A 27,263-nucleotide genomic window follows, 5' to 3' on the forward strand; every position below is an offset into this window, starting at 1 on the left:
TTATCGGTGATCGCCATTGAGTGACCAATGATAGTAGGTGTGCAATGGCCGGTGAAGAGAATTTGATATCCCATAAGCAACATGATCAATGAAACACTTCAGTTTTTAGAGTTCACAGATGAAAGAATAGATTATTTGTTTTTGAGTGTGTGAAAATGAGTAAGAAGGAGAGAAAGAGGAAGAATAAGAAACGGGAAAAAACAAAAACAAAATCCTAGTGACCAGCAGTGGGTGACGAGCAACAAAGAACATTCGATTAGCATAATCGACATCATGCTACAGTGAGGAAAAACCTAAAATAAGTGATATGTTTTTCTACTTTTTAATTTTTGTAAAAAAAAAAAAAAGAAGAGGAAAAGAATGAGAAATCCAAGATAGAAAGGAGGAAGAAAGGGAAATGGAGGGAAAAAAAAGTGGACAATGGTCGACGATCACATGCAGCCTACTGGCAACAATTACCGCCATCATCAGAAACCATGTCGATCGAAGACAATCACTATTGTCAATTGACGACGGCATGACGATCGATTCATTGTCCATGATCAAGATGGTCGATCGATCCTCGACAGTCATGACAGTTGATTGCTCCTCAACAATCACGACGATCGATTTGTTATTGATAGTCATAACAATTGGTCAGTCGTTGAAGGTAACATTGGTCGGTTGGTCAGTCGCCGATACTCACGATGTTTGGTCAACGACCATCACTACGATGAGTCGTTAGTAGTCCCGATAGTCAGCCATTAATAGTTATCAATCACCATGACCGATCGCTGACGATCAACAGTCACTTGCGGATGGTAAAAATGGTCAGTCACCAACGATGAAGGCGATTGATCGCTGACAGTCAATCGCCAACGATCAAGATGATCTATTGTCGGTAATCGATCACAAAAGTTGCTCAATGATCGCTGTCGATGACCACACCATTGAAGAGATTAAGAGAAAATTTTCTTGTACCTATGACATTCATTAAAATACATATTCTAAATACATGGATTTAGTTTCTTAATCCTGAAAATTTTTATTCCAACTACATAAATATGGATTTGACTTCAACTGCCAAACCCTTCCTAATTCCAAACCTATAGGTCAAAACACCTCAAACAGATTGTTTTCGGCAATTTCCCAAAATTTTTGGGTTTTGGGTTAAGTTTGGGCAATTTTCCACCAAAACTCTATATCAGCGCTCGCAAAACCCCGTTTGATTTGGGAAAGAAAATGCCTCCGGCGAAGAAGGGGAAAACGAAAGCGGCGAAAGCTACTGAATCAATTCAATCCTCCGTCAAAACCAACAATTACCCATCGTGTCTTCGCTCTGTTTCTCCTTCTTCCGTCGCCATTACCATCCACGCAAAGCCTGGCTCCAAGATCGCTTCTATCACAGGTTTTTCTCTCTCAATTTCGCTCTTTATCTTTTCGGTTTATGACATTTAAGTCGTATGTTTCCGGAAATCCTTGCAGACTTTGGCGATGATGCGTTGGGAGTGCAAATCGATGCACCGGCCAAAGATGGAGAAGCTAATGCTGCACTTCTTGATTACATGAGCTCTGTGAGTTGCCCATTCATTCTTTGCTGCTTATTATTTGATTTCCCAATGCTTTTTTCATTCCTTGTACTTAATTTTCATTGCCAATTTAACCATTTTCCCTAAATTGGGAATTGATTGTTATTGTTATTTGGGATTTTTGGTGAAAATTCTGAAATTTGAAATTGTTTTGAGCTAATTTGATAGGAAAGCCCTAGCAATTTGAAAATTAGGAACCTTTTGGTTGAACCGAATGATAAATTCTAAAACCCCAAAATCAGTTTGATTTGGACAAGGAGGATTATTTCTTCACTCTAAATTTGAACACTCTACAAGCAAGTTTGAGGCCTATTTCTGAATGCTATGGTTCAAAGTTTGTGTTTCTTGAACTGCCTCAATTGAGTTCATCTTAACTTGTATGTGAGAATTTAGAGCTAAATGTAGCTTCTTGGTCCTTGAATGTGTGATTGGTTACTACGAGGACATGGTGGTTCATATCATAATTGGTGCATCAAACGGATAATATTGCTGTTCTTAGTGTGTTGAAAATCCAGTATTTGATCACCCATTTGCATTTGAAGGCCTGTTCCTCGTAGGATGTGAAAGTTTCTGTCTACTTACTGTGTAGTATTTTCGATCTTGGGTCGTTTAAAACTTCACACATGTTCACAATAGCTATAAGATTCCCAAATTAGAAAAATTGGATAAATTTCAAAGCATTTCTTTAAGAATCAAAGCCTAAATAGCCCTTAAATTAGAGCTTTCAGGTTTTGTGTCTTCATCTTGCCTTGAAACTTCTTTCTCTCTTCTTATCTTTCCTCATGAAGCTTGGTACTCTAAATGCTGAAATGAAGATCTCCTTTGCATGAATCATATGAATGCTGCTTCCTTATCACTCATATTTATCACAGGTTTTAGGTGTCAAAAGAAGACAATTATCTATAGGTTCTGGCTCTAAATCAAGAGACAAGGTTGTGATCGTGGAGGAGGTAAGCTTGCAAAGTGTTTTTGATGCTTTGAATAAAGCTTTAACATGTGAGTGATTCTATGGGCTCTTTGGAAGTTTACACCCTTAACGGAATATCAGCATACCGTAATGAGTTCAGGTGAATTAACTAGTATCTTGCTGCCAGAACATTCAAAGTAACACAGCTAGATGTAACTCTGATTTGTTTATATTTGATCTAAATCTCAGCCATATTTTTCATGCTGTATATTTGTAGAGTTTTAACTTATGCTAGTGAGCCGAAGTATGTTAACCTGACTTCTAGCTTCTGCAAATATGAGTTTTCAGTGAAATTGAAATGCCCGTCTCAACTTAAATTGATTGATCTTGTTCAATTGGTTGATTTTTTTACCATTTAAAGTTTTCAATTTTAGCTAACTTGAACATGACTCCATTGGTTTAGATATACATCCTCAACAAAATGTCAGAGGCTCAAATTCTCACCCCTATGTGTTGATAAAAAAAAATGTTCAATTTTCATTCTCTCCAACTGTTCCTAACAATCTTTTCACTGTTAAAAAAGTTGAGAGACGTTCTGCAGAATGTCCATAAATTAAACAAATACAATTAATATAGTTTGATTCTTCAGCAAAAGGTCCTTGGAAGAGCAGATTGCAATACTGCCTCCTCATCCATGACAGAATGAGCTGCATTGTTGGGAATGGTAGGAGTTTATCATTCTTGAAAGATGTCTGGGCTGGGGATGTACCCTTACAAGTTTCCCTCGTATATTTGATTTCTCTCTTTTTAAAGATGGGACCATAACAGACTTGTGGAATATGGAAAATGCATGCTGGAACTTGAGGACACTGAAATTGATGAGTTTGTCTCCTTGATGCAATTCCTCATGACCTGACAAATGTAGACAAACGATATCTTTTCTACAAATTCTCTCCTCAAAAGATCTTCAAGAGGCAAACACTGAATCCTCCCCCAAAGCTTTATGAACAAATATGGAGATCTTTGGGGAATTGTCGATTTTGACCCAAAAAGTTTTTTTCCGTTCAAAAGTAATCAAAATCTATTTTTGTAACTTCTTTTCCAACTTTTCAGACTTTAAGTGAAGGTATTTACCACGTAAAAGTACAATTTTGACCCTCAATTGAATTCAAAAAGACAAATCTTATCGTAAAGATTTAATCTTTCCATAGAAATTAGAGTTTTCTACTTCTTTTTCTTCTCGTTGAGTTTTCAACTATTGTTACACTATCTTCTTACAAAGACTCCCTACCTCTATAAAAAAAGACCTATTCAAATTTTGACAAAAGGTATCCAAGTACCTTTTTCATTTTCTTTTCTTCTAAATGATTAATCAATTCTATTGTTTATAGGGGGAGTCTGTGTGATTTTTGGTAGGAATGTGTAGTGAAAAACCCAAAACCCCTTTTTATCAACGACATATTTACCATTTTATCCTTCGAACTTTAACGAATTTAAAAGAACCTGTAAAATATGTGGGGTAAGAGGGTACATCTTCGTTTGGGTTTGATTTCACATTTTTTTGGTGTATTGAACTTCACGAGACGAATATCTCATGAAGTTGTTGCGAATATTTGTCTTGTGAAGTATTCGTAACAGTAGAAAGATTGTAAAATAGCTTGAAAGCTCTTTGTCGTTTGTCTCGTAATGTTGTAAGTTTTTCTTGTGAAATTACTTGCCGAGGCAAAAAACAAATCAACTCAACTTTACGAGGGACAAAAGTTAGTCTTTTGTCTCGTAAAGTTGAGTTTAGTTCTGTCTTTTGTCTCGTGAAGTAGCTTCCCAAGGCAAACTTATAACTTTATGAGACAAACAACAGACTATCTCGTTTGTCTCGTAATGTTGCAAGTTTGTCTTGTGAAGTTACTTCACAAGACAAAAGACTTACATATGAACTCAACTTTACGAGACAAAAGATAGTTTGTAGTCTTGTAAAGTTGAGTTGATTTTTGGCTTTTGTCTCGTGAAATAACTTCACATAACGTTTAGAATATTATGAGACAAACAACACAGAGCACAACTCAAGCTATTTTATAAATTTTACGAGATGTTGTGAATACAACCAAATAACTTTAGTGATGGCTCTCTGGCTTCTTCTTTTTTCGTGAAGTTCATCCTTTCTAAGGGTCTTTTCTTTCACTAGGGATTTTAACATTGTTCCATGTTTTGTGGCACGTATAGGTAATTATTTTGGGGTCGAGGATCGAGTCAACAGGATACTTTCAGACTTTGTTGTCTTTATGTTCTCATCTGGCTAAGACCTGTATGGTGATCCGTATAAAGGTAACGAGGGTTCAGTTAGACATGTTTAGGCATACCATATTCGGACCCATCTTAGATAGTACTCTCTTCCTCCATGGACAATTGATACATCACCTACTTCTCAAAGAGGTGGTTGATGATAGACCGAACATAATTTCCTTTAATCTGTTTGGGTCTAGGATGTCATTTGCTAAGGATGAGTTTGATCTCATCACTTGGTTTAGGGTGCAGACGCGAGTGGTGCGGAATAATCCTAACCCTACAAAGCTTAGAAACCTATACTTCAACAATAGGCTTAGATTGAAACAGACTTAAGCTGAGGAACATTTTCTTGCTATGGACTTTAGAAGTGATGAGGATGCGGTGAAAGTGGCACTTGCTTATTTCATAGAGTTAGTCATGATGAGGAGGAAGAATAAGCAGGTGTTTGACTATACCATCATCAGAATTGTGAATGGTTGAGAGATTTTTTGCAACTATGACTAGAGTAGTGTGATTTTCGAGAAAACAATCAGTAGTCTTAAGAGAGCTCTTACCAGTGCTATCGATCGAGCAGAACCCGAGATGTTAGCTAGATATAGCCTGTAAGGATTCCCCATTCACCTTACAGGTTAGTTTACATACGTATTCTACGTGTGCTTCCTTCTCCGTTATCGTCAATTATTTTTTATGATTTGATTCTATCTTCCTATTTATAAGTATAGGCATGTGAAACGATTTCTTCATTCAGAAACCTCGTGGCAACTCGTACTAGTGAGACAACTAGTCTATGTTTGTCTCGATGGGAAAGCAGGAAAAACCCAACATATGCCTTGTTGGATAGAGATATTTTCAATCCACGACAAATAATGGATTTAAAATTCTTTTTATATAATGTTCTAAGTTAATGTTGCTTATGCCCCTAACTCCTTACATGCAAGGAAACCCCGTTATAATGGTACGATTTGTACCAACAGAGGACGAGGTAGCTCACATGCGTCACATAGTTCTTGTCCTAGAAGTACGTGTCCTCTCACCGAGGCTTGTTAGTGAGGGTGATGTTGGCCACGATCAAGGTGATCGTGGCGAAGAGGGTGGGGACCATCACGACGAGGGTGATCATGGCGTCAGACTGGATCACATCCATAGTGAGGGTGATCATGGTGACAATGAGGGTGATCATGGACATGATGACCACCAAGACTAGAACCGAGTTGATGTTGAAATGAGTCGGGTGGAAGAAGATCCCTCCCATTCAAACATCGACATTGACAATTCTACACATCTGATTCGTTGTGGAATATCGGATACCCAGGTTACAGATGAGCTCAAATGGCTTCAAGCACATAGAGATATATTTGAGGCCGATTTGAGGTCTAGGTTCGATGCCTTGAAATCGGCATCTAAAGCTGTGGGATAAATAAAACGATTGGAGGGCTCGCCTGGATCGGTTTGAAGCCAATGTTAAGCCCGAGTTCGATACCCTCCATTCTAAGGTTGTTGATATATAGCGAGATGTCTCTGCTATGATGGGATATCTAAGGCAACTACTAAAGGTACGATTTTCGTTGAACCTATACACGATACGCTTTTTACAATTTTGTACGTTTGCTTACATTTTCTTTAACATGCCTGCAGGGAAAATATGTTGCGCAATCTGATGATGCGAATGTAGAACCCGAAATTGATTTCCCTCATATCGTGACTGAGGATGTTCTTGGCTCATCTAGGGTTGTGGGATATTGCATCGGATCCCTTTGGGGAGGAGCTGAGGGAGCAAAGGATAACTCAGTTGTCTTCGCTCTTTAAATCATTCCTAACACTGTTGAGGATATATGTAGTCTTCAGAAACTGACACTTGGAGGATAGAAGATAATTACAATTGACTCACAGGATGTTAGTGTTATAGAAACTGTGCCTTTAGGTGTCGATGGCACAAGTAAGAATGAATCTAATGAACCAAAGGTACGTGAAAATTGATAAATCAAATTACTCTCACAAATTCGTATTTCAGTTAATTTACGTTGTTATTAAAATAGGAATCATATGTTCATCCTGACGACGTGGTGAAACAAATGAACACTGGCGCCTTGGTCATCGTACTTAGTCCGCATAAACAAGGCCCGAAAACATAACGTAGATGTAAGGCATACAGTATATGAGTTATTGACACCTAATCGATTGGTACTTTACATGTTTTACGTACGTTGTTATATTAACTTTATTCATTTCGGCCAATCTGGTTTTGTAATTCAGACAATACAAACGGTGGACAATGAGGACGAGGATAATTAGAGGAAGACAACCAGTCGCAAAGGCAAGACATCCATAACCTCAGTTACCAAAGTTGTTGAAGTTAGTATTTTACGATGTCGATGTGTGCTTTCAGATGTCGTACAACGTTCCTAATAGTTATTTAGTAGGATACATCCACGAGAACGCTGGATTGTTTGAAAATAGACGAGGAATGCTCCAAAAGTACTTCAGGCCTTGGGGGAACAGTGAGAAGCTACTGATTAAAGATGAAACAAAAGGAAACTGAGATACTAGATGATCCAATTCCAGTTCCTATACTTATTCCAGTTATGTCGCACATTCTAGTGGCGTTACAGGGAGGCCGATCCGGATTGGTGCGTACACGTTGGGTTCCATGGAACTATCGTCACCATATAAGGTCCCTGAACTTTAACCAAATAAGGGTAAAGGGAAACAGAAGGGATATAACCTGATGGTATCAATTCCAAAATAGAGTGAGAAGTACATGATAGGGAATAAATCATCCACAAATAACATCGTCAAACTTGTGGGAGCAAGCATTGCACCCACTTTGTAAAGTAACCTATTTAGGAAAATTGCAGGTTTTGACCTAAAAAGTTTTTTCCCATTCAAAAGTAACCTCGTTTTTGTATATATATAAAGACTATGAAAAAAAAATGGTTCAAAATTAAATTTTCAACACATATACATTCAAATTACACGATTATATAATATAAAAAAAAGGTTAGGTGAGCTTCATTGGCTAGATTTTGTCATCGATTATTATTATTATTAATTTATTGTTTAATATACCGTAAGCAAGCAAGCACGAATTTTTTGAATGAAGAAGAAATGAGAAAAGGTTTCGGTAAGGATATGAAGAAGAAAAGACCTGCATAAACTTTCATGGCTATACTCACAACAAAATTGGTCTATTTTGACAATATTTTATTGAAGGTTATTAAAAACCTTGAAAATATACATTTATCGGAGGTTTTTAGAAAGTTTTTGAAAAATACATCCATTTTATTGAAGGTTAAAACCTTTAAAAAAAATATATATTTATCGAAGGTACTAGGAAAACTTTTGAAAAATATCTTCATTTTATCAAAGGTTATAAAAAAAACCCTTTGGAAAAAAGGTATTTAGAAAACCTTAAAAAAATATATCTTCATTTTATCGAATGTTATAGAAAATCTTCGAATAATATATCTATTTTATTGAAAGTTATGAAAAACTTTTAAAAAATATATATATTTATCGAAGGCACGTAGAAATTTTTTGAAAAATATGTTTATTTTATCGAAGGTTATAAAAGAACGTTTGGAAGAAAAGTATATATTTATCGAAAGTATTTAGAGAACTTTCAACAAATATCTTCATTTTATTAGTGATTATAAAAAACCTTCGAAAATATTCTCTTATCAAATGTATTTTTTTTTTTTTTTAAAAAAAAAAACTTGCAAAAGATTAGTTATATTATTAAAGGTTATAAAAAAATTTGAGAAAGATATATATTTATAAAAAAAACACTAAAAACTTTTAAATTTTAAAATTATCTTTCATTGAAAGTCCTTTTGATAGCAAACTCTCTCTTTTTAAAGGTGTTTTAAGATTTTGAAAAAATAATTATAAACTAGAAAAATGTTGAAAATATATGTTATCATTATCAATTTAAAAATATTTATTATCTTTATCAAAGGAAAAAAAAAAACTTTCGAAAATACTTACCTTTTATCGAAGGTTTTTACAATTATTTGGAAAAAGTCTACGATCTAGAAGGATTTTTAAAATCTTTGAAATTCCCAAGTTTATCTTTTTCAACTTAAAAACAAAGAAACCCAACCCCTTCTTCTTCACTTATCGTTCTCTCCATCCCTCCCCCTAGCTCTGTCGCTCGGTCTGTTCACTCGTTCAGCACATCTCTACCGCCAAGTCCAATTTCCGCCGTTCCAGCCATCGCTCGATCTGCGCAACACACTTCCGCCGCTCAGTCTGACTCCCAACGTCGTTTCAGCTCACGATAAGGCTTTGGAAATTGTCCCATGGTGTATGTGTTGAATGAGGTTCTCTCTCAATCTCTAATCTGTTCTATTTTGATTCCCTCTCACTCTCCCTCCATTTTCAATTTCCTCTCATACTCTCACTTTCACTCTCAGCCGCACGGTCATGCAGTGCGCCACACGCCACTGCATGATCGTCAGCTCGTTCGTCACCGTTGTTGCATGTTGCATGCTCACTCATCGCCATTACTAATACACTCGTTTTGCAAGTTGTCCCAACCCTCATCTCTCCCTTTTAATTTTCTTCAAATCGCCGCTGCTCCGCTTGCCCACTGCCACTCGCCTCTACTGCATTTGGATATTTTTCCCTCTATAAACCATTTGTTCTATTTTTTTCTCATTTTGTTCCTTTTTCTTTCTTTTTTTTTTTTTTTGACAATGTATAGGGTGATTTTATTGTTCTTGGTGTTTTTTTCTTAATACTGGTCATTTAAGGTGGGTAAGATATGTGGGGCGGTACATTCAGCGAAGTGTATAAAAGGTATTTGATATTACGACCCTCCTCTATACCCTTGTTTGAATGGTTTAATCTTCTACATAAATTGAAGAGTGATATTTGAGAGCTATACAGTATGAGGTTTTAAGGTCATTGATGTATTGGATTAGTTGAAGTTGTGTAATTAATTTTTTAAGAATTCGTCTGGATAGTAATATTTGCAATGAACTGTTCGACGTTGTGCACATTTAAAGAAATTGTTGGTTGGTTTTACATAACTAAATTTGGTATGCTTGTTGAACCCTTTTTGCTTGCAAACCTTCGTGCTAGGTAGAGGATATGTCACTGGATAATGAAACTAGATTAAATCCTCCAGGAATCATATTCAGGCCTGTCAGTGGGCTTGTTACTGCTGACTAGTTTGCTCCTGGTAAATTTGTATGGGCAGTCTTAATTGCTAACTTGGCTCGAATTAGTTACGAGGAAAAAACTATGTATATGGCTGCATATGACTGGAGAATTTCATATCAGAACACATAGGCAATCATTTGGTGAAATACAATTTTATAGTTGATATAAATATCATCATTTTTCAGTGGAGCAAGTGGTTCCATTTTTACCAATTACCATTACCAATTGTTTACAACTTGTTTGTTGATTTTATTGTGGATATATGTTCCATCTTCCTAAAATAGTGTGACATGAATTGAATCCAAAGATTGGTGTATGGTGCTAGAAATGTATGGACCATTTTTTTTCTTCTGGGGAAGTGTTTATTTGAATTTAATGTGTAAATAGATGTAAAATTCTTTATGTACATGTATTTGTAGGAACTAAAGACCTTGTGTTAAAATCAAAATATTCTAAAGGAGTGTCCACCCATTTTCGATAACAATAACATAGTTGTTCATTCAAATTTGAGCCACCATACCTTAACAATTTTACATAACTATTAGAAATATTGTTGCATGATCCATGTAAAACTAATATAGACATGCCATAAGGAACAAATACGAGGTCTGTTCATATTTGTTTATATATGAGTGTAATTAATAGTATTGTGGCTTATTACTATTTTAGAGATATTTCTTAAATATGAGGTTTCCCTAATGGTTTTGCTCTTAGACGTTTAAGCATTTTTAGATTAGTTTTTGAGAGTTAAAGTGTCACAAGGTTGGTTTTGAAAGTCAAATTGTCACTTAGAAATCTTCTAGGTTGTTTTGAAAGCTAAAAGTGTCACTTTAGGCACTCTTTGATATCTTTTTAATTGGTTTTGAGAGTATCAATTATGTATTATTAGGATGCTTTAAGGTCAAAGTGTCGCTTGTTTTGCTCATTGAAAATTTTCTGTTATGGAACAGTTCTTTGTATTGCTTAAGATTTATTGAGAGATGCTCAAGAGAAGATTTGTGGAGCAATGGATAGCATTCTTATTAGTTGTCTCATCATTGGGAACAGAGGTCTCGACAATCTTAAGAGGTGTAAGAGGTGAGAACGAATTCTCTTTATGTTGTTTAAATCATGAGTTATGTTGTTAAAGAAGCTTTTGGTTGATTTAACATGAAAGGTTTGGCTAATTCTTCCAAAATTATGTTTTCTTACTTTACTATTGTTTGTGTCTTTGTATACAACAATTGAAACTGGTTTTTCTTGGAAAATACAAGTGTATCAAGAATTTATTGTCTTTCAGAAAAATGAGATGAATTTTTAAAACTAATAAATGGTTCTAGATAGAGAATAATTTTTTGAAATTGTTTTGTAAAGAACATATCTAATCGTCCTTGGATCTTCTATTTTTATACTTCTTTAATCATGGCTCAATTGAGTATTTTGGTTTGGTCATTATGGGGACAAAGATGATTTTCATGGGCTGAATTCATAACCTATATTGACTGTAGCTATAGTGATATGCATAATTCGTGTTGCATATCTTTAATAAGTTGATTACCATATTTTTTGGACTCGATATTTTCTAATGTTTCAACTGATGCCCATAGATTTTCTTTGTTCATTTTGACGGTGTAATACATTCTTCCGCTCATAAGGCCTCCTATTTTTTTTTATTGCCTTTGTTGTCAATACCAACTTCGACTTCTTGACTATCTGTATAAGAGAGTAAAATTTTGTTGCTTACAAGTTTGCTTCATGAGAGTAATTAATCTCATTATGGTTTTTGTACCTTTATGATTAATCCCCATTGTTATATCAATTCATTCTCGATAAAAGGTTATGGAATACAAATGATCAAGGCTTTTATAGATCTTTGTGACCATGCAGTGTGATTTTAGAAGCCCTAAAAAAAAGCTTTGATCGTCATTGGAACCAATACACTGTAGAGCGGTGAGATACATGATTTCAGTATCCTCTTTTGTCTACTTAGTGAGCATGCTCGAATGAGATTAGTATTTAGTTGGGTGTCTGCTTTGAGAGGTAGTTGTTTGCTTCGTTAACCCAATATAAGCTATCTAGTTTAGTTGCAGCGATGCTAAGAATGATACTATTTTTCATCTCTTATATCCAAGTCTTTCTATCTTTTATTTTGTGTGTTTAATTTGTATGATCTTCTCGATCTATTTCTATGGTAAAAATAAAACGTGTCTCTTTGATCGTTCTACTCTTTGAATTTAGCTTTATCTCAAGTATAATTTTATTTTATTAATTTTGATGTATGGTTAATTTAAAACAAGTAAAATTGAGTATATTGTGCTTATTGGATTTTAATGTCTTTTCGGGTCTATATCTTATAGCCTTATGACACAAATGGTAAAAGATGAAGACTAATCCAAGCTATTGCCAACGCTTTTTGTAAGATCTGCCAATGTTTTTTTGCGTTGGTAGATGGTAAAATTCTTGTAGTGTTTATAGAAAATTTTGTGATTATTGTTGTTGGTTCATTTTAGCTTAGTGCAAGTTTTGGTTCTAATTTAATTTTAATGTTGGTGATTTTTTTTCTTTTTTCTTTTGAAGGAATTATAATTCTTGACAAAGAACTATTTATGAGGGATTTGAAATCTTTGAAAATAGCATTACAAGCCTTTAAAAATAACGAAAACCTTCGGAAAAAAAACCATTTGACAACAAATAATTATTGAAAACTATTTGACAATTCTCGAAGACATGTGACCATTGTAAAATAATAATTTTCGAATATTAAAATAAACTTTTGAAAATTAATAATATTCGAAAGTTACTAAATCTTTAAAAAAAATCAGGTTAAGTTAACATTTGAAAAAATTTGAAAAAAAGATGTATCAAAGGTTTTTTCAAAGGTTGTGACTTTTGGAAATGGTCAACTTTCTTGTCATATCAATATAGATGGTTATCCTTACTTATATATCTATAATCATCGTCCTCTTATTTAATCAATGTAAGTCTTTGGTCGTATTTTCAACATGTTGCATGTTATAAATAATTAATCATATCAACACATCCTCGTCTTTTTAAGGTTCTCTTTTACTCACAAATTTTTCCTTTTTTGAATTTTCAAAATGTATATTTTTCTTTTTTCTTATTTATTTAATGCATCTCCCAAAGACGAATATTTAAAAAGAGACGAAAATGTTTATGTAGATTTAAAATAATCACGATATTCCAACAATATTATTTTTTAAAAAAGAAAAAAAAAGTTGGAAAGGATCCCACCAACAAAGAAACTAAAGGTTGAGGAAAGGAAAATAGATTTGGATTAGATATTGTGGGCTTCAACTTGGTGGGAAAGGGTGAAGGGTCATATGATAGATATTGTATAGGGAAAGTTTTTCAAATTAGCCCTTAAAATTGTCACCTAAATAATATGATTCTCGAAGTACATTTTAGAGATGACGGGCTGTTCTATTTATCCTAATTACATGTTGAAATAAATGGTAGGTAACTCTTTATTAAATTCTTTATTAAAAGTTTTGCGTCTTTTCAATCGCATAAATTGTGTTTTTTTGGTGAATGGGTGCATCTTTTCATAAATAATCAAATTGAAGAAAGAACACGACTATTTGAATGGTCTTAATTAGTATATAAATATATGGTCTTTCTTCAAATTGATTTTTCACATTTTCCATCAGGTTTTTTATTCTTTAGAATTTCTCTCCATTTCAAAATTTGTTGAAGTTCTGTATATCCACAAAGCATATAGTTCATTGATCTTCTAAACGTTGTGCTACTTCCATAGGAAATGTAATATATATTTTATCTTGTAAGACAATTATTCTCTAAACTCATGCACTAAAGTGAGTATATTTGTCTTAAGATTGTTATATGAATCAAAACACATAAAACTATAAATTTCGTATACAAATAAATATATGAGCCCAATGATAATTCACGCTTTCTTTTTAAGACAAACTTATTCAATCCGGTTTTAGTTTAATGAGCTTCAATCATACCATATGTTTTGATGATAACAAATATTTATTTAATGATGACTGTAGTGTTTCAAATTGTTTAAAACATAGAGCTCGGAGAGACGAGTCCAATACACTTCAAATCACTCAAATTGGACATCAAACAAAGATGTTGCGGCCAAAAGAGATTGGAAATAAATTTCAATATGATTGATAACATGGCGGTGATGTGAAAAACCTAGACCAACCGTAAGACAAAATGTGGTGGATTATTGAAGAGAAAAGAAAAGAAATGAAAAGAAAAGGAGAAAGAAACGAGATGAAAAAAAAGAGTAGAAAAGTGATACCACATAAGATTACAACATATGACATCCCAAATCTATAAATAAAAAATAGAAAAGTCGGAAATGTAAACCCCTCCATATTTTTTCATCTCCAAAATTTTTTCTAAAATTAATCTCTTTTATTTTCTCTCCTCATTTAATCTCAACCCTATGTTTTTTTTACCCTAGATCCAATGATTGAGATTACACCCTCCAATTTTTATAATCAATCATTCATTCATCCATCCTTGTAGCCACTTTCTCAAGAATAAGAAAAAAAATTCCAGCATCATTGATTCATTCTTCAAGTGTCCAAAAGCTCATAATTCTCTCATTTTTTTTTAATTTTTTTTTATATTAATAGTAGTTGAGAGAAAAATTGTTGGAGTGTTGTAGAGTAAAATTTGTGAATCTTACCTACTTAGAAATGACTTTTTTAATTTAGTTCTTTTATTGAAATTTTGTATTAAGGTGTGGCTGCATCATGGATTGCGAGAAAAAGTAATTGATTAGATACTAAACCAGTGAAAATGATCTGCGTCCTAAACCAGTGAAAATAATCTACGTTTCTCTTTAGCCTAGGTGGAAAAAAAAAAGTTGTGTAGATTTTGTTCTCACTTGCAAGAGAATAAAATAACCAATGAGTCTTGGAAAGTGGACGTAGACACATTGTTAGACCATTATAAATTCAGTTTTTCCTAAACTCTTTACTTTTGCACTTAGTTTATTTTATAATTTTTAGATTGCATGTTAGGATTATTTTGTTGATTCGCATAATTGTGATATATGTTAATTAAATTTCAAGTTTAGTTGTCACATTTAGAATTTTAAAATTATAATTGGTAGACAATTCTATTCGCCCTCCTCTAGTGTTGTCATTAGATTATACATCTAGTGACTGAGTTTAAGAACTAATTATTTATCAGGATAGAATAGATTAGCTTTCCCAAGAGAAATATTTCTTTTTCTTTTTGAGAAATGAAGTCGATTAAAAAATAAATAAATTACATATTTAGTCTAATTCAATAAGTGTTTTAAATATTGTACTTAATTGGTCTCTAACATATTTTATATATTCTCTTAATAGATCTATTAGAAATAAATTATAGTTTGTGTCTAATAGGATACTAAATTTTTAATCTTGTATACAACATATTTACATATCATTAAAAAATGTCAAATATGCATCTATAGGACCTATTAGACTCAAGATTGAAATTAAAGTTTTAAACATTTTAAAGTTTCAGAACCTATTTGACGCAAAAATAAATTAATAAAAAGAGTAAAATATAGTTTGAATGGTTAGTCATTTGTAATTTTTTTTTAAATTATAAATCAATTTAAGTATAATCAAGGTTTAATGTCGATTTTCACGGAGATATCAAGGTTTTAATTTTACTGAAATTTCGATGAAAATATCAATTTTGATAGATATTTTTAGAAAAATTATAAAAATAAAAAAAAATTAAATTGGTAAATAGATCTTTTATGTTTTTTAAATAAGTTAACTATCTATTATCTATATTAGATGTACATTAGTGACATTTTGTTGCTTATCTTTTATATGTTTCATAGATTTTTCTAAGATATAATGGAAAAATTGATTTCACCCCTTGTATCGATGTTGAACCCATGGAAGCATAGAAATATTGATAGAAATATTGACATGTCGTTGAAAATTTAATATGATAGGTATAACCCAAGTGATTAGACATTTTCATATATTTATTTATATATGTATAATTTGGGTCCATTTGGTAATAATTTCTTTTTTTCTTTTTGGTTTTTGAAAATTAAGCAAATTTTCTTCCTATTTCTTATCATGATCTGCATTTTTATTCAGTACAATAGTTGAATTCTTAACCAAATTTTTTTTAAAAAAACTACTTTTTTTTAGTTTTTAAAATTTGGAGATAACAAAGGAAGAAATTTGGAGGTAGAAATAATGTCTATAGGCTTAATTTTCAAAAATAAAAACTCAAAAGCCAAATCATTAACGGACAGGGTCTCAGCTATTAGTAATCAAAGTGTCTTGTTTGCTTTGCTGGCTTAATCCTTTCAAGTGTAACCCTTGTGTACGTGCAAGTTTGCGTGTTTGCTAGTACATTTTTTTTTAAATAATAATAATAATAATTTATATATCCTTAAATTTGAGGAGTTGTACCAATTTAAAATCTAAACTAATAATTGTATCGATTTAAACTTTGAACTTTATAATTATATCCATTTACACCTTTCATTATGTTCTGTTTCGAAAAATCTTATGTGAAACTTATAATTACATCAATTAAACTCTTAAATTTTCATAAATGAATCAATTTAAACTCTTAAACAAATTTTTCTTTCAAATCCATCTATGAATTTATTCCAATCCATTTTGTATAACCGACATTTGTGTTTGAGAATTAATATGTTGATGATTTTTAAAGGTAGTCATAATGAATGGTCTAAATTAATTAATTGAATGGTAAGAATCTAGGATTTGAATTGACTTAAATTATAAATTTCACACGATATTGGTCTAATGAAATTTGGGGAAGAGAGTGTGTAAATTGACAGGATTTAAATTGATATAATTATTAGTTCTGAATTTTAATTGATACAACTTAAAATTGATATTAGCCCTTTTTTTCATTGGTTCGATTCTTTTCATTTGATTTTTATTTTCTCTTGATGAATTAAAACTGATCTATGAATTAAAAGATGGTTAAAATATTTTGGCCTTTGATATATGTAAAATCATTCTATAATCGTTTATGTACATTTAGCTATGAACTAATTTTATGATTATCTATTTATATTAATTTACACCTACCGCATAGAAATAGTTAAAATCATTAATATAAAAGTATGTATATATAGGTCACATTTTTTTAGTTTTTGTATTAAACAAAACTGATATCATATATAATGGTTTATTATAAAGTAGTAATCTCAATATATTAGATTTCATATTTTTAAACTAATTTTTAAGTTTAGAATTAAATAGACACAGACTTAACACTTTAAGTACTAAACTTTAATTTAACATAATCGATATTACTTAATATTGCAACAATCTACATAATCGATATTACTTAATATTGCAACAATCTATTTAAAGTTATATATATATAAACTTGTGTCTCTCTTGATATAAAATTGTGGATCTGTCACTATCTTCAAATTCTTATTCATAATTTTATATTAAAAAAATTAGTTGTGTGATACAAAAATGATATCATATAACTATAAAATAAGTTATTGTTCATTTGATAATCATTTAATTTTTAATTTTTGATTTTTTAGTTTTTTTAAAAAAATTAAACTTATGATTACAAGTATAATATTTCTACCCAATGAGTCCCATGAGTTTCTCCGTTGGTTCTTACCAACATAAATAGAAAACCTTTAAAAATTTTGCAAGTACAAAATCTTTGTGTCAATTGTATAATAATATATTAATATGTATTACATGTGTTAGGATGGTGGAAAGCTTAATTTTGGAAATATTAGTCATTTTGAAAAACCATATTGTTGTAAATTTGAGGAGCACAATAGGAATATGGATACCAATAAAATATAATATAGTAATAAAATAAATATAACAACAAAAGATGAATTTCTCCACTTTCTCCGATCTTTTTGGATAGATCACCAATATGTGTGTCTTCCAAAATCCATCAAATGACATTATTTATAAGCAATTTGACAAGTAAGAGGTGGATTATATGAACATTAATAATGTGTAATCTTGAGACACATGAATAATACATGGGGTAATGGATAAGTGACACATGGCCAATAGACACTAATAATGGGCATCTACATTACACATAATTTAACATATTTACATTACTCTCCCTTAGATACACATTGTATATGAAATATGTCTTGTTAAAACCTTATTAGAAAAGAATTTACTGGGAAAATATCCTAGTGAAGGAAAAATAGTATATATTCCATATAATTTGATACTCTTAAAAATAATAAAGTATATTTACTCTTGCTTATGGAAACATCACTTGAGATCTCTGAGTTACCACATTCTACTGTTGTTCACCAATTTTTTAAAGGTTGCAGTTGGTAATGATTTTGTAAATAAGTCTCCAAGGTTATCCTTCGAACAAATTTGTTGTACAGTGATGCCACCATTTTCTTTAAGATCATTTTCTTTTATTTTCTTTGAAAGCTGAGTTCCAATTATATTTAAATCATCAACATATATAGTTATAATAGCAAATCTTAACTATGATTTCTTTATAAAAACACATAGACATATTGGATAGTTTTGATATTCTTCTTTCAACAAATATCCACTCAGGCGATTGTATCACATTCGTCTTGATTTTTTCAATCCATATACCGATCTCTGTAATTGTATTGAATACAATGCCCGAGAATTTAGTTTATATGTTTCAGGTACCTTAAATCCTTATGGGATCCTCATATAAATATCATTAGAGATCCATATAAATATGTTGTGACTACGTTCGTAAGATGCATGTCCAATTTTTCATACATAGTCAGACTAATTAAATATCCAGATTTTCATATAAATATGTTGTGACTACGTCCGTAAGATGCATGTCTAAATTTTCATACATAGTCAAACCAATTAAATATTTTAATGTAATTACATCCACCAACGGAGAATACGTCTCCTCATAATCAATATCATGTCTTTGTGAGAAACCTTGTGTAACTAGTCTTTCTTTATATTTTGTGATTGGCTATAGTTTTATAAAGTGTTATAAAATAAGTTAGACGTTTAAAATCTATAACAGAGATAAGCAGCATGCTCACTTAGGGTTAATAAATAACAACTTGTTTTAATAGTTAAATAGGTTGTTTTCTCTCATACTCAACATTATATATTTGTTTATGTATATATTTAAAACCCATTAGAGTTTTAGTCTAAGTGGGAGTTTGTTGGGAATTTCCTAAAACTCGTAGTTTGTAAACATTAAACATATTATATTCACAATAAAGTTATTATTGAAATTTCTTTCAATAAAGGTATCATTGAATAGCATTCTTTTATAAATCCAATAAACTAGTCGGTGGCTACAATTTGAATACTTAAACTTTATGTAGAGACATAAAATAGGATCAAGTTTTAGTATATAACCAAAAAGGTATATAAGTATATGGATAGAGTTAGGTACCTTGTCTTGGGGACACTATGGATACGACCCTCTTTGTATATTGATACAAACGATGTGATCCCAAAATCGTTCATGTGGAGATATGTGAGTGGAGTATCCTATGCAAAACATTTTTGCATAAGACCGGACCACGAAATAGTCACTTTTCTTTATAACAATCGTTTACTGATAAAACTAATTATTTCAAATTCAATGACCTAAGGTAACTCAATCTTAATCCTGAACTAACTATGAATTTCTATTTATTTGGGATTATTCTTTGATCTGCATAGGTAAGAGTGATTCAATATCATTGCTTAATAAGCTTCCAATTTTAGGGGTAAGACCGGATAGATAGCTAGGGACATAGTTTAGCAAGACGAAATTCACTCCTACCCATCTTTAGGTCAGCAGATAGGTTGTTCTCTTTGACTCCTAATCTGAAACATAGGGGCCCCACCCTCTCGTGGCAGAGAGAGACTCGGTTTATTGGTTGGACCATAAACCAATTATTCAATTGAGGATCAGTGGAGACTTAAGGAGCAAGATGTATTACAGGGATAACGGTAATTTTGACGTAGCTGTAAATACGGACGACTTGTGAATGATCGACTTATTAATTTTGGTTAAATTAAGTGGACAAAAATATATCTACAGTTATAAGAGTGCTACTACTGAGTTATAATGGTATGTCTCGGTAGTTAAAAGAATATTGATTAATTTAGTTTAAAGAGTTTAGCCAATTAATCTCAAATCGCTGGAGCTCATGATCTATAGGTCCATTAAGTCCCTCAACTAGCTTGTAAAAAGAATTAAACCTTAGAATAGTGTGTTGAGTGAATTTGAAACTTTCAAATTCGGATTAGGGTTTGTATAATTATGTTTGATATAATTAACATTTAAATTAAACAAATTAAACGTTCTTTTAGAGTTGAAGGTATTTAAATTCTATTTGAATATTAATTACATGAATAGAGATTCATGTTTGAATTAGGTATTTCATTAGTTTAATATTTGATATTGAATTCATTGTTAAAATTAATTAATTAAATTTGTTTAATTAATTAATTAAAATAATTTTTTCAATTTGATAATTTCAAATTAAGTTTTGAAATTAGTTTAATTTGGTTTTTATTGTTAAAAATGAATTAAATTGAAAATTGAGAAATGAATTGAAAGTGGGATCTTCCTACTTTCATTACACCTAATCCACTTAGTTTAAGTGGAAAATGTGTGTCAAATTGTGGTGAATTATGAAGTGCATGAATAAGTTCTTTAAATTAAACTTATTTCATGGATTTTGGAGGCATACAATTCCACAATTTCATAGATTTTTCCAGCCTATGTTCTTTCTGGTTTTCACATCTTCAACTAAAAAAAATCATCTTTTTCTCACTCAATTTGGAGACCACACTCCAATCTAAGGCCTGAATTTAGTATAGAAGACTTTGGTGGTAGTCTACTGCTGAAATTGAAGAAGAATTCAAAAAAGGAATCAAGCAAATTCGATGGAAACATCAAAGGTATGATTCTATAACCCCAATTTGTTGAAAACATTGAACATGCATGCTAATTGCCTAAAGTTGATGTAGTTAGATTGCTTACATTCTCAATTACTTCCGTTTGTTGAATGTCAACTTCATCAGTCTACTACTGAGATTGAAATTCATAAAAGAATCAAGCAAATTCGGTGGAAACATCAAAGATATGATTATGTAACCATAATTTGTTAAAAATATTGAACATGCATGATAATAGCTTAAAATTGATGTAGTTAGAGTGCTTAAATTCTTAATTGCTTCCGTTTTTTGAATGTCAACTCCATCAGTAACCACATTATTTTCATTTCTTTTTCTCACAAATACCCATTTGTATCCCACAAGTTTGACACCTTCTGGTGTTCGGACTACTAGTCCAAAAAATTGATGTTTTGAAAGTGAATTTAATTCTGCCTCGATTGCCTTTTTTTACTGAAGCAAATCTTTTCTATGTTGACATTCTTCAACAGATTTTGGTTTAGTATCCTCATTTTTAGATATAATAACAAGATTAACATTATACGCAAAAATGACGTCAATGACTATTATTAGTCCGGTTCCATCTTTTTCCTATCATGACATAGTTTATTGAAATCTCATTATTATCTTTAGGTATTTCACCTTCCTCACTATTCATGTCAAATAATTCTTTATGGGTATTTACATCCTCAATCAAGTTTTTTTTACTATTAATTATTTATCTTTTTTAAGGATTTTTATCTTTGGAACCCATTGGTCTACGATACTTCTGGCGTGTTCTAAACTCACTAGTGACAACTTGTTGTGTTGAGATAACAATTTTCGATGAAACATTTACAATTGGTATATGTGACTTAGTTACTTTCTTTGTATCTATAAATGCATCTTGTAATTGATTTACTATACTTTGTAAATGAATTGTTTTCTGAACTTCAAGTTCACATTGATCTGTAAGGGGATCTAAATGAGAAAATAACAATGCATTCCATATAATTTCTTTTTCCAATTTCTTAATTCCTCTCTTTAATGTTGGAAATTTTGTCTAACTAAAATGATAATCAACAAATCATGTAGTAAATACATCACTCGCCAGGTGTTCAAGATATATAATAATCGATGGAGAATCATATCCAACATATATTCCTAACCTTTTTTGAGAACCCATCTTAGTAGGTTGTGGTGGAGCAATTGAAACATATACTGCACATCCAAAAATTCTCATATGGGAAATATTTGGCTCATGACCATAAACTAATTGTAATGACAAGTACTTATGATAAGCTACTAGCCTAATGCGTACAAGTGACGTTGCATGCAAAATAGCATGTCCCCATACATATGAAGGAAGCTTAGCTCTCATAAGTAATGGTCTTGTAATTAATTGCAAACATTTTATAAATGATTTAGCATTATCAAGATGAATAGTCTTAATTGTATAATTAGGAACTTGTGTTCTTAACTTAATTATTTGAGCAAGTAATCTTAAAATTGCAAGATTTCGACTTGATAATAAGTACACTGATAAAAAAATGAACATGATAGTAGAAGCAATTTGGATCATGAACACTCTAACTATATCAATTTTAGATTTAAGCAAGCATATTCATGAAATTCTAGAATTAGGGTTTAGACAAACAACTTTGTAGAATCCTCAATTTCCCCTAATTTTCCACTAATTCTAATCATGAACTCAACGAGGACTATCATAAGAATCTTCTCTGCTATCCCCTTCGGCCTTGAAACGGGTTGTGGGACCTAAATATGATGAGATTTGAATGAAATTTTGAGATTTAGAGAATTTTTGGAGTCAAGAATAAGAGATAACTATTATCTCTTAATTTTCAAGTTGCATGAAAATCTAAATGAAATAAAATTCATCTATTTATAGATGAATTTCATGCAAATACATTTAACCAAAAAAAATGACACCAAAACATGTTGAAATTAGTAGGATTGAAGGTGTAAGAGTTAGTGGAGAAGGTTGGATAAAATCACTAACCCTTAAATTAATTTAAAATTTGTTAGAAGAGAAAGTTGGATAAAACCACTAACCCTTAAAAAAATATTTCAAATCTAAAATTTCTTAAATTTCAAATAAATATGAAATTGAATTTCAAATAAATATGAAATTGAATTTCAAATAAATATGAAATTGAATTTCAAATTTGGATTTCTAAAAACCCAAATTTTAATTTTAATTTTAAATAAAATTAATTCAATTTATTAATTTTAAATAAAATTAAATACATTTTTAAAAAATTAAATAAAATCAATTCTAATAATTAATTTTAAATTAATTAATTAAAATGAATTCAATATCAAATATTAAATAATGAAACACCTATCCTAAACACGAATCCTTATTCGTATATATAATATTTAAATCACACAACTCTCCAACTAGTTTAATTCGACTAATTAAAGGTTTAGTTATATCGTATATAATATCTTAATCTCTAATTTCGAATTTGAACGTTTCAAATTTTCTCAACATACTATTCCAAGGTTTAGTTTAAACAAGCTAGTAAGAAGATCTAATAGACCTACAGATCATGAACTTCAACGATCCAAGATTAATCGCTAAACTCTTTAAACCAAATTAACCAATATTCATTAACTACCGGGACTCTCCACTAAAGCCTAGTAGCTGCAGTCTCTTCAATATAAATATATTTCTGTCCACTTGATTTAACCATGATTAGTAAGTCAATCCTTCACCGGTCGTTCGTATTTATAGTTGTAGTCAAAATTACCATTTTACCCTGTAATACATCTTACTCTTTAAGTTTCCACTGATCCACTAATGAACAATTGGTTCACGGTCTTACCAATAAATCGAGTCTCTCTCAGTCATAGAAAGGACGGGGGCCCATTATTTTGTTGGGTTTTATGTTCTAAAACTCGTGGTTTATAAACAATAAACTTGTTTTGTAAATCGATAAAGTTGTTATTGAATATATGAATTGCTTATTTCGTCTTAGAAATAAATCCAATAAACTAAAAAATCTTATTACATGAGTACTTGAACTTTATGTGGAGACATAAAAGTGGATCAGGTTCGAGTAAATTATCAAAATGATCTATAGTATATTAATAAGATTGGGTGCCTTATTCTGATAAGGCTATTGGATGCGGCCTATTCTGTAGTTGTTACAATGAGTTGTAAAGTGATACAAACAAAGTAATCCTGATTCGTTCATGTGGTGACATGAGGAGTGGGGGTATCCTGTGCAATGAGTTTGCATAATATCAGACTAAGAAATAAGTCACTCTTACTTTATAACGTTGTTTACTGTTTAAGATTGACTATTTCAAAACAATGACCTAAGTAACTTGACCTTAATCCTGAGCTAACTATGAACTTCTGTTATTTCAGGATTATCCTTAGATCTGCATGGGTGAGGGTTGGCTCAACAATACTGGCTCAATAAGCTTCCCATTTCAAAGATAAGATCGGGTAGATAGTTGGGAACATAGGATACAGGATGTAATTCACTCTTACCTGCTTTTAGGGATAGTAGAGAAGTTGTTCCCTTAAGTGTCGATTCCGAGTCTTGAACAAGAACCCTACCCTCTCATTGGCTCGAGAGGGACTCGGTTTGAGATCGGATCACAAACCAATTGTTCATTAGAGGATTAGTGGGACTTAAGGAACAAAAGGTAATCTCGAGCGTAAAACAGTCTTTTGACGCCACCATTATTACAAACAACCTGTGAATGGTTAACTTACTAATTATGGTTATATTGAGTGGACACAATATATCTACAGTGAGGGGAGTGTAACTACTGGATTTTAGTGGAATGACCTGGTAGTTAACGAATAGGGGTTAATTCGATGTAAAGAGTTTAGTCAATTAATCTTGGATCGTTGGAGCCCATGATCTATAGGTCTATTAGGTCCCCTTACTAGCTCACAAACGGAATTAGACTTAGAGTAGCGTGATAAGTTGATTTGAAACATTCAAATTCGAATTAAGGGAATTAGTAGTTATATGTGATATAATTACACGTTTAATTTTGAAATTAAATGTAATTGAAAAATCGATTAACATATAAATGTGATTTAAATATTAATTTCATGAATAGGGATTCATGGAGATGGATTTGGTGACAAATTAATTTAATATTTGATATTAAATTAATAAAATTAGTTAAATTGTTTAATTAGTTATTAATTATTAGTTTATTAGAAAAATTAATTTTTGAATTAATTTTTGTAAAATTAATAAAATTTTAATTTTAATTAAAGAATTAATTAAAAATTAAGAAAATTGATTTTGATTTTGAAATTGAAATTCAAAATTCAAAATGGAAAAAATTGAAAATTTGGAAAAACCCACAAAGTGGAATTTTTTCACTCAACTTCAAAGCACTTTAATCACCATAATCCACTAATTTCACCAAGTAGGTGGTGTCTTCATGGGATGAAGTCTTCAAAGCATGGGTTGATGGTTTAAAATACAAAAGGGATTTAGCTGAAAAAGACATGCAATTGTTGAATTGCTAGGTTTTTTTTTAAAGTTGAAGAAGTTGTTCTTCAACAAACTAAAAACCTAGAAAATCTCTCCTTCAATTTCCCTAAGTTCAAGCTTATTTTAAATCCCATAACTCAATCTAAGGCTCCTAGAGAATAGTATGGAAGCTCTAGGAGTGGTCCACGACATGAATTGGAGAAGATTGCAGCTGAATTTCGACTTTGAAGAGGATCTTCAAAGATATGTAATGAAACTCTCTTGATACCCTATGAACATTCTTAATTTGATGCCAAAATTGAGGAATTAAAATGCTCCGATTTTCTTTTGTTGCATGTTTCTATAAACCATCATGTTCAAGATTAAGAGTCAATACTTAAGGGAATAACCTATCTACTAACTCTGAGATCGAGTAGGAGTGAATTCCATTTTGCAGTACTATGTCTCCAGCTATCTACCCGGTCTTGCCCATAAAATGGGAGGATTATCGAGCGGTGATGTTAATTCACTCTCACATATGCATATTAAAGGATAATCCCGAGTAAACAAGAGTTCATAGTTCGTTCAGGATTGAGATGGAGTTACCTTAGGTTATTGAGTTCAAATAGTCGGTTTTAACAGTAAATAGCATTTATAAAGAAAAGTGGCTATTTCGTGGTATGGTCTTATGCAAACATCTTTTGCATAGGATGCCTCTACTCGTATGTCTCCACATGATCGATTTTGAGATCACTTTGTTTGTATCAATATATAAAGTGGGTCGCATCCATAGTGTCCAAAGGATAAGGTTCCCAACCTTATCCTTTTACTTATAGACTGTTTTGGCTGTGTACTCAAACCTAATCATCATTTATGTCTCTACATAAAGTTCAAGTATACATACTATAGCCAGGGGTTCCTTAGTTTATTCAATAACAACTTTATTGAATAAACCTCAATAATAACTTTATTGAATAAACCTCAATAACTACTTTATTGTAAATAGAATATGTTTAAAGATTTACAAATTGTGAGTTTTATGATATACAACCCAACACATACGTGTGACCATCTGATGGATGCGTCTATTAATACCATAAAATATCTAAATAGTACACTTGGTGGGTTAATAGATCCATATATATCATCATAAATTTGTTCTAAAAATGCAGGAGATTCAGTCCTCACTTTAACTGGTGATGGTCTGTTGATTAGTTTGCCTTGAGAGCAAGCCTCACATGATAATTCATAAAATTGAAGAACTTTCTAGCTCTTTAATGAATGTCCATTTGAATTCTCAACAATTCTTCTCATCATTATATACCTTGGATTACTTAATCTGTCATGTCAAATTGTAAATATGTCTGGATTCATGAACTTCAAGTTTATTGTTGTATATGTTTCAATTTCTTATATATGAGTATAATATAATCCAGAAGATAAAGCAGACAACTCTTCCAGTATATGTTTTTCATATGAGACAGTAGATATGATATAAAGATACTCCATATTATTCTTTCTATCAATCTCAATATGATAACCATTGCAACGTATATTTTTAAAACTAAGTAGATTTCTCTTTGATTGACTAGAGAACAATACATTGTCACTTGTAAATTTTGTTCTTCTAGGCAAAATAATATTTGTTTTTCCAAATCCTTCAATTAGGTTTGCAGAACCTGATATTGTATTGACTTTTGCTTCCAGCATTCTCAGTTTGGAAAAATATATTCTATTTGTAAGTATTGTATATATAGTTGCACTGTCTGCCAGACATAGATCTTCTTTACTCATTTTTTTAGTCACCCAACATATGAAAATAATCTAGGTTTCTTCATTAAAAGAAAATAATTACAATAAGGAAAAAAAACATTTGGAATATACAAAGATTAACATCTACTAAGAGGAAAAAAATATGGAGATGAATAAAAAATAACAATATTAAGTCTATATATTTTCAAAGTCAAAGGAAACACTTAATGTTCCATCAATTCTACCG

The 27,263-nt window shown here is 31.4% G+C and overlaps 1 protein-coding gene across 5 annotated transcripts; it reads left to right on the plus strand.

Moving 5' to 3' along the window:
* Positions 1-1,069: 1,069 nt before the first annotated feature.
* Positions 1,070-12,124, plus strand: LOC120088741 (uncharacterized). Of its 5 annotated transcripts, XM_090306125.1 has the most exons (8): positions 1,070-1,387; positions 1,465-1,553; positions 2,441-2,518; positions 4,696-6,311; positions 6,394-6,720; positions 6,795-6,897; positions 7,012-7,072; positions 7,179-7,764. In XM_090306125.1, exons 1-4 carry the CDS (start codon positions 1,222-1,224, stop codon positions 5,089-5,091), a joined length of 729 nt encoding a protein of 242 aa, XP_090162251.1. In that variant the 5' UTR covers positions 1,070-1,221; the 3' UTR covers positions 5,092-6,311; positions 6,394-6,720; positions 6,795-6,897; positions 7,012-7,072; positions 7,179-7,764. The 5 variants fall into 5 exon arrangements, with proteins under 5 accessions (XP_090162251.1, XP_090162250.1, XP_090162252.1 ...); XM_090306124.1 differs by having other exon boundaries at positions 7,012-7,764; XM_090306126.1 differs by lacking the exons at positions 4,696-6,311; positions 6,394-6,720; positions 6,795-6,897; positions 7,012-7,072; positions 7,179-7,764 and adding exons at positions 10,872-10,998; positions 11,788-12,124.
* Positions 12,125-27,263: the final 15,139 nt, after the last annotated feature.

The sequence above is a fragment of the Benincasa hispida genome, chromosome 10 (genome assembly GCF_027475165.1).
Source record: "Benincasa hispida cultivar pf3 chromosome 10, pf3_genome.v1.1, whole genome shotgun sequence".
NCBI lineage: Eukaryota > Viridiplantae > Streptophyta > Magnoliopsida > Cucurbitales > Cucurbitaceae > Benincasa > Benincasa hispida.